Source organism: Megalops cyprinoides, chromosome 16 (assembly GCF_013368585.1).
Source record: "Megalops cyprinoides isolate fMegCyp1 chromosome 16, fMegCyp1.pri, whole genome shotgun sequence".
Lineage (NCBI taxonomy): Eukaryota > Metazoa > Chordata > Actinopteri > Elopiformes > Megalopidae > Megalops > Megalops cyprinoides.
This window is the reverse complement of record NC_050598.1, coordinates 29877947-29890771: the sequence shown is the minus strand read 5'-3', so window position 1 is coordinate 29890771 and position 12825 is coordinate 29877947. Positions and strand designations below refer to the sequence as shown.

Here is a 12825-nt window from a genome sequence, read left to right as displayed (position 1 = left end):
TCGCGGATGGTTGAAACTGGGTAATGCGTTAACCCGGTGAGGGGGGAAATACTTAGGGTTCCATTAAAGGCGACTGTTGGATCTTTGTAGCGTTTTACAAACTAGTTCCAAAGTTAAATGAGTCATAGTAGTGATCAAATAGGCTGTCCCGACTACTCAGCGTGCAGTTCGGTATCACCATAAGGGCAAGGAGCAAGTGTAGAAAACTCAGTATTCCTGCAATTTTGGTAAATGTTTAGAGACTCTTGCGATGTTATTTTCCCCAAATATTTCTGAAAATCCCAACCTTAAACTGACAATTCAGATAATTTTCTACACATTCTCCCCCATGCCACCTGTTAAAATCCCCTATCAATCCCATTATCTCCCTCTCATTTTCCGTCGAAAAAATCTCACACTGTCAGATTATTTTTGAATTCCTGAGCCTTAGATTTTAGGATTTTCATGAATTGAAGGTATCCATTGTGGTCTTTTAATACAGTGCTACTTTACATGAACGTGTTATTTAACACTCCAGTGTTACCAAATTAGATAACCATGCCAGAGTGCAAGTTGGCACTTAATGCGCACGCTTTCAAACTATGAATCTGTGGTGGTATTGGTCCACTTGTAAATATTAGGATTGTATTAGCCAGAACTATTCCGTAATGCGGATAGCGTGCTGTCTGGTATGAACATGGAAGCAATTAAGTCATAGTGTTGTAAACAATTATTCTGACTATCTATCCCTTGGCTAAGCCTAACAAACCGATCAGGCGGCAGTTCACCTCCACCCCACGCTGAGTAGCTAATTACTGTGGCGCATAATCCCTCTCAAAACAACTACTCAGATGCTAATTGTATCTCGCTATAAATACAGGTTGACTTCTGGTATTTCTCCTTCACTCCATTACTCAAGGAATTCGACCTCTCAGGACACTGTGCAGTCCCCGCCATTTGACAAGAAAAAACTTTAACAATCACGTTTTTTATATTTTTATTTCTTTTTAAATGGTCCTAAAATGTAATTGTTGCTGCATACAGATTGGACAACCTGACCAAAGAAGCATGAGTCGGCGTTTTATTTCTTTTATTACTTTACTTTGACTTTTAATGATGACTTTTCATTGACTTTTAAAATATCTGTTCTGTGTGTGGCCCTTTGCTATTTAATATTTCGCCCATTTTTTAAATCGATATTTTAACATCTGAAGAAGCCATGTTCCCGTTGCCAATGTTCACACCCGATCAGGTGGCGCGCGTGTGCGAGAATCTGGAGGAGACCGGGGACATTGAGCGCCTCGGCCGCTTCCTGTGGTCTTTGCCTGCGGCGGTCCCGGCCTCTGCGAGCGATGCCCTCAACCGCCATGAGTCAGTGATGCGCGCCCGAGCCCTGGTCGCCTTCCACGGAGGCAACTTCGAGGCGCTTTACCAGATCCTGCAGAGCCACCGCTTCACCCGCGAGTCTCACGCCAAGCTGCAGGACCTGTGGCTGGACGCGCACTACCGCGAGGCGGAGCGCCTCCGCGGGCGGCCCTTGGGACCCGTGGAGAAATACCGCATCCGCAAGAAGTTTCCTCTCCCGCGCACAATTTGGGACGGCGAGCAGAAGACCCACTGCTTTAAGGTATGGTAAAGATTTTGGTCATAATAATTTGACTGGGCCAGGCGATACAAAGTGTACATTTTAATATGTCTGTGAAATGGATACTGGATACTAAAGTCACAGCTGAAGAACATATGGAAATAAACTACTCTAGTGATACAACATGTAAGTATTTTCATTTGTATTTCTAGAAATGAACAATTCCAAAAATATGTTTGATGAATAAATTAGTTGAGCTCCACTATTCATGGAAAACATGCAGTAATTCGATCTCCCGGTCCCTGGAGGCAGCGATAGGCTAAGGTTGCGTCTGTTAGGTTTTGTAATGGATAGTGATAGATTTTGGCACAAGCTCTCCTCGCATTTTTACACCATCAATATATTATGGATGTCTGCTTTCAGAGTCTGTTTGTGTCAAAAGGCTATGAGTGTGTGTATCTGTTTGTGTGTAGGTGGGATTCTCTGATATTACACACCTTCAGTAGTAGACTTGCGTGACAACGGTGATAATGAGACACCAGATAATGGTGGCTGAATTAATTAATACATTTGGATTCAGCTTATGCGTTAAAACCATGAAGTCCCTTATCTGGTGACCCCGCATCCGCGAGGCCAAGATATGGGCATGACCAATTGATCCTCATCAAAGATAGACATGCCGTAATCGCTGTTAATTATTCGGCAGCCAGTTAATTCAGTTTTTTTTGTGTGTCAATCCTAATTCTGGAATTAAACTGCTTAATTTCAGTGCGGAGTGTCCCCAGGCATACCTCAGAGTTAAACCCACCGTTAAGCGGTGTAAGGCCCGCTGTTACAGGCCTCCCGCTGCTCTGGGAACTGCCACTGTGCCGTTAGGCCACGCAATCATTCAGATAAGCCTCTTGGGTCCCAGGAGCACCTGTGGCAGTAATCTGCCATTATGGAGGGGGGGGGGGCTTTCCTCACCCCCCCCCTCCCCAAAAACAGCCTCACAGCAGCTCTGCCCCCTCTTCCAAATTCCCCACACCCTCTCACTCCCTTTCCCCCCCATAGAACCACAGGCAGAACCCTCTTCCATAGGTACACACCACACTGAGTGGAGTGTGGTGAACAGTAAATCAGATGACCCATGCTGTGTAGAACTGGAGCACAGTGTATGACCCGCATAAAGCAGAGGCACAGTGTAGCTCTTCACTCATCCTGTAAAGGAATTCATATTCACATTCATAAGGGCGCAGCGCCACATATTGACAACTGTAGCAGACGAACACAGTGTGGTGTTTGGCATAAGTAATGCTGTGTAGGAATTTGATGAGGAGGAACTCTCTCATCGTAAAATCCTATAGTACAGAAGAAAAATCATGATATACTTGGCCTATATATGCCTATGTATAGCTTATAAATAGTAGTAGCCTACGTAACTGATATAAATGATAACCTATATAGTGAAACATAGCCAACATAAATGATACACCATACATGTGGTGTACAAACCAATGCCTGATGCTTAGGGATATAGTATATGCTATAAGAAAAGTGCAGTGTTTGACTCTTGAAGCATTTAAAATAAAAATGCACTATTTAGCCAGTATAATGCGGGACTGGAGAGAATTATTCAGTTTGTACAATGCAGGAATCCACACATGGAGGTTTGCTTTAAACGGCCATTTTAAAATGTAATATGGAGTACGCAGAGTGGTAAAATGTTTGGAGCACATATTTGTCTGTTCTTGGATGAATCAGAATCACTTATTGTGAACGACAGAATGGTGTGGATTCTGGCCCTCACAGTGGTCCTGGACCATGCCTATTTTTTTTTTTTTGGTTATCCTTTGACCTGACCTTTCACCTTCAGTTTTCAATCCCATATACTATATTAAACTGTTGAGATACTCACATGGCCTTAGGGGGGTAGGCCATGGTTAAGACTGGCACTAGTGATACAGCTTCTTGTAGACGCTGGACATGCAGGCAGTAGTAACGTGTGAAAAGATGCCAGCCCCCGCAAGTGAGGGTGAGTAGTTTGGGCTCAAGATCAGTGGATTTTGGAGCATTCAGTCAGTGTCCAGCCTTGGTCCTCACCGTCCCTCCAGTGTTAGGGCTTGGTACTGCAGGCGGGGAATCTGGACGCTCTAAATCTGTCTTAATCGCAAGGCATCTCGCCTCTCCTATCCTAAGCTCCTTTACTCTGAGCCAATCATTAAAAATGTTTCACTGGCCTATAATTATCTATAAATACTGCTTTAATGAGATGGTAGATTATTTCCAGTATGGCTTAAGAGACAGCCTTGTCCCGTCTATCAGGGCTGGTGACTTAAGATTCCAGAGGCAGCGACCAAGAGGAGCTGTTTAATCCTCCTTGACATTTTTACTGGGATATATTAACAGGATTCCAAGCACCACAATGATCAAATTACCCCAACACAATGTATTCTGTAAGTAAAAGACAAAAGAAGGTGGTGCTGGGAAAGTCTGGTCTTATAGCACATCACCTAATACAGCAGTCCTTAATGTGCAGACCGATCAGTGTGTAGAGGTGTGGCCTGTTTCACAAGCTGTGGAATGGGAGGAGTCTGCATGACACAGATCAATAAATTAGAGATGGGGAAGTTGTGTGGCAATACGCAGGGATTACCAATCTTGCCTGAGCTGGAAAGAACACTTTTTTGCAAGCATCGGATGGAAAGATGGAATGGAACTTTTTACACTGTGCTACAAGAGAAGATGAACAAACATTTTAGAGAAAAAACATATTAGAGATAAAAAAAAGGTGTGAATTCAGCCCACATGGAGAGCTCTGGCTTTTGGTTATGGCCCACTGTGTCAAACAGTGTATGTACAGTGTAGTGTAACCACTCTAAGTGGAGGTGATGCAATCGAGATCTTCTAGGTTCTGAGGAACTGTGGACTCAGTTTTCATCTCAGGATTGAGAATTTATGGTTTTTGCCGTGCACCTGTCATAGTTAGAAAACAAACATCATTAGCACGCCTACAATCTATCATTTAACATGTATATCTGGTCAGAACATGATGTGCATGCTAGGCTTTCTGTTTAAACGGACATACTAAACCCACACCCATAGAGCGGTGTTTTATAATAGTGAATGCTACATCCAGTTCCCTTGAGGTATTGCCAACTCAGCATGTAAGGGATTAGCAACTGTAGTTGCTCAAAATGAGTATGCATTTTACCTGTGTGGAAGATTAGTCCCAGATCCAATGTCCTGCAGTGATTGGCCAATTGCAGCTGGTAATCTTGTGCTTACCCAGCTGGCAGACTTTTTTAGGGGTATTAGATCCAGGACTAACCAATTCAGAGATGTTTCCCAGCATCCATTGTAATGCTCAGTTCCTCTCAGTTTTATTTACCTGCAGAACCACATTCGTTTTTCTTTTGCCTCTTGTTACGTCTTAGAGAACAAATCTTACAACTACCGTAAAATTTCTATTAAACACAGAGTCTCTAAGAAGTCCCTTTTAGTGACTGGGGATAAAACCAAAAAACTCCAACAGCAGCCGGTCTCTCACAGACACTGGAGCTAGTTTGGGTTCTAACCAAATAAACACACAGGCTACTATTAGAGGTTTTTGCAGTAGTAAGTTTTCCTAAGTAGAAAGTACTCACATGAATGGCAGCACTGTGTGCCTTACAGGGAGCAGTGTGCTGATTATGTAACATCTGTTACAGGGAGCAGTGTGCTGATTGTGTAACATCTGTTACAGGGAGCAGTGTGCTGATTGTGTAATATCTGTTACAGGGAGCAGTGTGCTGATTGTGTAACATCTGTTACAGGAACAGTGTGCTGATCGTGTCATTTATGCATTACAGGAGCGGACTCGTAGCCTACTCCGAGAGTGGTACCTGCAGGACCCCTACCCAAACCCCTCCCGAAAACGACACCTGGCCCAGGCGACTGGGCTCACCCCCACCCAGGTGGGGAACTGGTTCAAGAACCGGAGGCAGAGGGACCGGGCGGCCTCAGCCAAGAACAGGTCAGTCAAGACCCGGAGGGCTGTCCATACAGAGTGCCTGAACCCAGCCTCCTTAGCCGCCAGTTAGCATTTCTGTCTAAGGAGTAGCTAGGGGCTGGCTGCTGTACTGCCAGAACTACACATGGCAGATGTGTGAAAGGAACAGAAAAGCTAGCAAAACAGCCACTGTATGTGAAGCTTTTGTCTCACTCCCTGCCTCTCTCTCTGTTTTTCCTGTTAGTTTTTTTTTCCAATCATATCTCATTTCAAATTAGATCGTTTTCCTCGTTTTCATTCCAGTGTGTTTTCTTTTGTGATTTGAATTTTCTGTTTACTTATACTTACTTATTTTACTGTTTTATTATATTATAATTTCATTGTTATCTTGTATATACTTCTTCCTTTTTGTCTAAATTAATATAAAGTTGAATTAAAGTCTCTCTCTCTATCTCTCTCTATCTCTCTCTCCTCTCTCTTTCTCCCTCTCCCTCTCCACAGGCTGCAGCAGGACTCTAGCCTCCTGCCTTCAGGCACCTCTCTGGACAGCTCCTCCCAGGACCTCCACGCCAACCTGCCGCCATCCTCGCCCCGCCACCCGGGCAGCCCTGAGGCCAGCGACTGCAGCACGGGCACCGGGCCCCACAGGACGGGTGCCTCCACCCCCGAAATCTCCGTCAGCAGTGACAGCGAGTTCGAGTCCTGAGACCCGGCCCACAGGTCCACGCTGCCGTAGATAGATACACCCAGCCATGGCTCTGATAACAGTAAACCTGTGATCGATAAATGTCTGATACGCGCTAAGACTCTGAAAGGAGAGGAGAAGGAACTCTTAAATGAGGGGGGTGTTGAGGTGGGGGGCGGATCAGGAGCCAGCGATCAGACGTCCATAGAAACACGCACGCACTTATCAGCAGAACTGCAGATGTCTGATCAACTGCATGTGCTTCAGAGTACCTGTGCTCTGTTGTCGGTATGGAGGACGTTACATCCATGAACCAAATGTATCCACCTTCAAGCAGGACTGCACTGCAAAGACTCTCTCAGGCATGGATACACACACGGCCCAGTTCCTTAAACATGGCACCATACTGCCACCTATGTCCTTAGGATGTGCACTGCAATTAGTATTGTCAACCATGATGCTATTTCTTGTGCATGAACTTTAATATTTATGTTGTATTTGGACTTCTGCAATGTACACTGCACTTGTACCAATGATCTGCAGAAACCACTCTGGAAGTAAGGGCATTGCCATATGGATAAGACAAATTAGAATTTGTAGCAAAAATGTCACAGAGTGCTTTGCAGAGTACAATATGGAACAAAAAGAATGTACAATTATTACAAAATCAAATAAAAAAGATTATTAGATGTCACAAAAGATGAAAACATTTGACTGAAAGAATCATACCGGACAATATCAACTATACCATTAGGAAAAGTGCAGTTTGAGATTGCAGGCCCTGGCTCTTTGACTTCACTCACCTGGTGACAGACCTCTCCTCTGCTCAGGCTCCCCCTGGTGGTCAGTTTATGATACCAACATATCTGGGATAAGGTGAGAATGCACTCAAATGCAATACCTTCAGACGCAGGGGAATTGCATTTTAAATCGCAAAATTATGCCTGATTAAAGAATGCAAATGGTTCAGTAGGTGAAGAGCTTTAATAGTGGGTGTCAGAGAACAGGAATCTGAATTGTCTGTGAAATGAAAACTGATAACAAAAGAGAAATAACTCAAATGAAATGATATTTTGGTAATAAATTTAAGTGCATGGTTCAAGGTTACTTTCTCATAGGGATTAACAACAAAATTATAAGGTGGTTGTATTGATGGCATCAGTCTTATTCTGTGATTGGTGTCTGTGAACCCAAATCCCGTTGCCTGACTGCAGGTTTCATGACGATCACTTCTTCTACTTCCCTGCATTTGCGTCAGATTGCACAGGAAAAGAGGCAGACTATTGGCAAACATCACCAGTCTACTCCCTTTCATATGAACCACAATGAGTTTTTTTATCCTTTTTATTATGCGTTTTGATACTGTTCCCCGTAGAGCGGAATGATTTCTAGAGTCTTGTGTTAAGTCAAGCTGCCATTTTGGATCAGATGGTGTCATCATCCACCCCATCTATCATGGGAATTACCTGCTACCATTCTACACTGTTGCTTTTTTTCCTACCACCAGTCATCAGGGTCAGTGAAAAATGTGTTCACGTGCTTCCCTTTGTTCTCAAGGTCCCGAATATTGTGTACGTTTCTCACAATGGTGTCTACAACGTTGCCGCAATGTTGTCAATGGTCTGCATTGACTGATGCTGCTGTCTCCCTGCGCTGTCCTCGCCCACAGAAATAGGCTTACTAGATTGGAGCAACGTTCTGTCTGACTTGTGCAGTGCTGCCCTTCCCAGTTTTGCATTCCTAACAGACTGAAACACAGGGCAGCATCTGGCACTCTGGAATCAAAGGCATCTGTTGTAGGTGTGAAATTACTTTGGGATCTGTTCGAATTTCACCTTTGATAAGACTCTTGCTTTAAACCAGTCTGGTAAGTCTATATCTACGGGTGCTTCATGTTTCCTCTGGCTTTACGGTTTCATTCCTGCCCTTCTCTGTATGTGTCTGCCTTGCGTATCTACCAGTCCGTGGGGTTTTACCTTTAAGCTTCAAATTGTCCATTACGCGTTTGTAATTGTTTAAGTAAGAATCACTCATCTACAGCTGACTCCTTTTTACTTGATTGCATCTAGTGCAGTAGCATTACAATTGTGTGTATCCCACTGAGAAATCTTTGGCCTTTTTTGGGTGACACGCTTCAAATTTCAACATTAAGTACACAAAGTTTACAGACATAATGCCCCGACATTCGATGCAACTGGGTAAAAAGGAAAGGATGCACATTCCTCCTTCTTCCTTCCTGAGCTGTGCTCACCTGAGAGAAAAACGAAGGTAAATTTCAAAAGCAAGCACGTTAGGTCCCTTGAAAAATGGTAGCGGCTTTCAGAGTACACGCATAACCAGGAGTGAAGATGCACGGCTTCGGTTTCCCTTCAGTGAACGTGTCTGTGCCTTTAAGAACAGGAGGGGCTTATCTATCTGTCCAGGAGAGTCAGTGGCACAAACCTTTACTTCTCATCACACCCTCGGGGGTCGTTGAACTTAAACTGGATTTGAGACGAGTGGTAACAGGTTTTTTTGTATATATCCACTGTATGTATTTCAAATAAATGAAATTATTTTTATCCTGTGGTATTGGTGGTTTTGTGTCAGACCTTGTCAATGCATACATTAAGAGAAGAAACACTGTGAAAAGAAGGTGGCATTAGTAGTGAGTGCTGTCGTGCAATTTCGTGTGAATTTACACAAGTGTGTAGTCATGATGGAAGCTCCAAAAGCAGTCGTGCAGAGAAGCATTAATTTTTTCATGTCTTTTGGGGGGCTATGGCTTGGTTTACGGTACATTTTGGATGTGTTGTTTTGGTAAGTTTAATTGGTTGCCTAGACTGGGTAGACCTGATATCATCTTAACTGTTTTACATTACATTACATCATTTAGCAGCCGCTCTTACCCAGCGTGACTTACAAATAAGTGCATCGCTATGCTAAGAGTAGACATCGTAAGGTATTGCAAGAGAACTGTTTAATTCTCTCTATTCTCTCTTTTCTCCTACTGTGTAGTACCCTTTCTGAATGGCAAAGACTAATGTCTTTCCAAGTGGAGACATACTCAAAAAGATGTGGTGAGTTGTATTTTGATTCATCAGTTCGTTGCTTCAAAACCCCAATTTTATTCATTCCACCTGAACTCCAGATAATGACATTTGAATGAGTGCATCAGCGTGTCCATGTTTTGTCTGAACTGTCCACGTTCCCCGTGTTACCAAAATGCCCTTTCTCAATGTTAAAGGCAGAATTATTATTAACGACTATAGAATGTTTCTTTTGCATTGCTGCAATATAACCAATCCAGGAATGAAGGCTATCATATCATTCCTTATTTGATCATCCTTGGAATAAAATGGAAATTATGTATCAGGACATAACATTATATGAATTTTGACATAACTATGTCTCCTCTCCCCAGCTGCTTACAGGGACTGCCAGGTCTCTGGTATGGGGAATGAATCTGTGATACTGTCTGCCCAGGAACCTCAGGAGATGCTTGCTGTCAGGGGCCTGGGGTAATTGGTGACAGCTGTTCTATTCTGAGGAACACCTTTCACTGGTACAGTTTAGTCCGGGAATCTGGGGGTTTTAAAGAAATGACTCTTTTTGAGTGGAAAGTTATCCCCCAAGCAACCGGCACAGGCATGGCGACTGCTGTTTTGAACTGGCAGAGAACATAATTCTGCTGTCTATGTAGCCGAAACATATATTCCCTCTACATTCTCTCAGCATCTTTGTCCATTACATTATTGTAATTTAGCAGATGTTATAACCCAGCGCAACGTGCAATTTTATGCATTCATACAGCTGGACTTATGCTGAGGTAGTTCTGGGTTAAGTACCTCGCCTAAGGGTACAGCAGCAGTGCCCCAGCGGGGAATTGAACCAGCAACTTTTTTAGTTATGAGTCCTGCTCCTTACCACTATGCCACATTGAGACTGAATATTCAGATCTTGTTTTGTGGTCACAATAATCCCTTACATGGGGCAGTGCTAAGGTTATTATTTGTTTATTAGCTAGGGAGTGAATATGTATCTCAAGCTCATACAGTCAGTTTCAGACAGAGTAGGCGGCAGTGTAGCATCGTGATTATGGAGCAGGACTCGTGACCGAAAGGTTGCCGGTTCGATTCCCCACTGCACTGCTGTTGTACCCTTGGGCAAGGTACTTAACCCACAATTGCCTCAGTAAATATCCAGCTGTATAAATGGATAACATTGTAAAAAAACTGTAACAGATGTAAGTAAACACCAGTGATGTAATGTAATAATGAGTACTGGCACTCAGGTGTAAAGCGGCTGGAGGAAGGTGCTCTACCTGATTTGACCCAGTCAAATTCCAGCAGTCTACAGCAGTTGGAGTTTATGAGGCACAACTGTGGCTGCACTGGATTAATGCTTCGTGATCAGGAAATGAACAAACCAATCACGTGATACTGTCATTACTGCAACATTACTGCAACACCCAAAGAAGGGATGTTGGGTGCCAAGATACTCTCCTCGGTAAAGGAATTAGCCTTGTAATCAGAAATTTAATTAGAATGAAAAGTTTGAAGACAAACTTTAAATTGCATTGAAACGCCAAGCATGGTAGTCACTAGTTACACGCTTTGCAGAGAGACGGTGTGTATCTGTGGCTGCTGAAGGAGCCCCATAGTGGTGACAGCTGCATGTGTTAGAATGTTCAGATTCTAAATGTTCTAACCACGTTATTCAATGGGAAATATTTTGATGTAAAATCATAAATATCTCAAATATATTTTAGGTATTGACACAAAGAGCACAAGCAACACAATCCCATACCAGCTGAAGGTATTGGCCAAGTTTCCTAATTTGACTGAGATGTGTAGTTACTAATAATAAGAACAGCGAGTTGGTTTTTTCAAGCCAACCTGATATTAATGATAATAATGTCTAAATCCAGCTTGAGAATGATGATTTGCATACATACCGTTATTTTATTGCAATTTTCAAATTATTTTTATTACAGAGCACAAATACAGCGCATTATTACTTGAAATTTCCTGGATGCACTGGGGATGCTCTGATCAGAACACGATTCATACATGCACCACACACACAACACACCAATCTTTACACACACAGGTACAGCATGCACATATTCTCTGAGTAACAGAGTTTGTATCACTGTCAAAAGAAATATTTCATGACCGAGAAAAAAAAACTTGCTCCTTTGCTGTTGCCAAAAGCAAAATACATTAGATCAATATTTAAGTTAGATAACTTATACAAAATGATGATCCAAAAGTCAGTTCTAATGGAGGATACATATTGAGTATTTTCAGCCACTTGCCACAAGGGGGCGACCTTACACTCATCAGGCAGTTACCATGACACACTGATTTACTGAATTAGGATAGAGAAAACAAAAAAAGAAGAAACTGGTGGATGCCTTGGGAAAAACTTTCCAACCTGCACAAAGGTGCGTAGTTCGTTCCAAATAAACAAAAGCTAAAATGTAAAAGCTAAAATTTTGTAAAGACAGTTGGAAATAACATTTACAATCCTGTCCTGTGTCGGTCAGTAATGGAAATAAAACAAACTCAACAGGATTGTCTTGTCCAGTGCCAATATACACTTCCTGTACATTTTCAGTGTTTCTCTAGAATCATCAAGTTTTTCCCAGGACATGCCTGTAGTTACAGATGTTTGTGATGTGCAAGATTGAGCTGGTAAATTTGAACTCAGGGCTTGTATATTTGGCAGCAGGAGTGCTGTTTGAGGGGATTGCATTTCAAGATTTGCTGTTTTTTTTTTACATAATCTTCTGCCTGTTTTCCAGGGTTTCCTCTTCTTTCTTTATTCACATCCTTTACAAACAGCTGACCTTGTCATAACTTCTAGTGATTGCTTCCCAGGTACAGGTTAAAGGAAATCCAAGGCTGACCTGGTTTGGTTTGGTTTGGAACAGATTGATGGTAATTTAGTCTTTTGTGCATGGCATTATAGTAGAGTTCCGTTGATGGCGTTTGCCCTCTTGCACCCCAGAGAAATATTTACATTTTACCATGTCAGACTGAAACATTTCCATTAAAGGACAGCTGGGGTCCTTCTCTGAATAAAAAAATTCAAATGTCAGGAAATTACTTGGTTGAACATACCAAACCTTTATAAACAGGCAGTGCAGTGGCCATCTATGTTGTGTGTGCTTAAATGATCAACTCAAACTCTTGCCGATCCATAGATGTGAAGTAAAAACAATAAGATGAAAGTAAGTTACTCCAAAGAAAACCTCAGGTGCCCCTTGAGGACCAGTGTAACGTAATACAATGTAAGTTGACATTATGCATTTTGCCATGACGGCTTTGTAGGTCTCTCTGGATGAGAGCATTCATTGAATAAATAAGTAAATACATACATACATAAATAATAAATCATAATTTCCTCAAGCACAAAAAGTATGAAAGGTCAACAGGGTCCTGACTGACCTGGCTGTAAAGTAACTGACAGAGAAGGGTGTCTGCCAGTGTCTATAAGTCCAGGAAGGATGCTTTGTCCCACTGTAAACAACCAGGCCTCAAAGCAAAGCAGTACAGTTCACCCCTGTCCACACAGCCAGCCTATGGCCACACCCCTAAGGCAGAGCTTGGAAGAGGTCGA

At 42.6% G+C, this 12825-nt stretch overlaps 1 protein-coding gene across 1 annotated transcript; it reads left to right on the top strand.

The window, feature by feature from the left end:
* Positions 1 to 1198: 1198 nt before the first annotated feature.
* six7 (SIX homeobox 7) lies at positions 1199 to 6240 on the top strand. The gene is made up of 3 exons (XM_036548779.1): positions 1199 to 1606; positions 5395 to 5558; positions 6036 to 6240. Exons 1-3 carry the CDS (start codon positions 1199 to 1201, stop codon positions 6238 to 6240), a joined length of 777 nt encoding a protein of 258 aa, XP_036404672.1.
* Positions 6241 to 12825: the final 6585 nt, after the last annotated feature.

Bases quoted from the DNA above. Each gene is read 5' to 3' on its own strand.
- six7 (XM_036548779.1), top strand. From the start codon at position 1,199: ATGTTCCCGTTGCCAATGTTCACACCCGATCAGGTGGCGCGCGTGTGC. The intron at 1,607-5,394 runs GTATGGTAAAGA...TATGCATTACAG, and splicing joins AGAAGACCCACTGCTTTAAG to GAGCGGACTCGTAGCCTACT. The intron at 5,559-6,035 runs GTCAGTCAAGAC...CCCTCTCCACAG, and splicing joins GCGGCCTCAGCCAAGAACAG to GCTGCAGCAGGACTCTAGCC.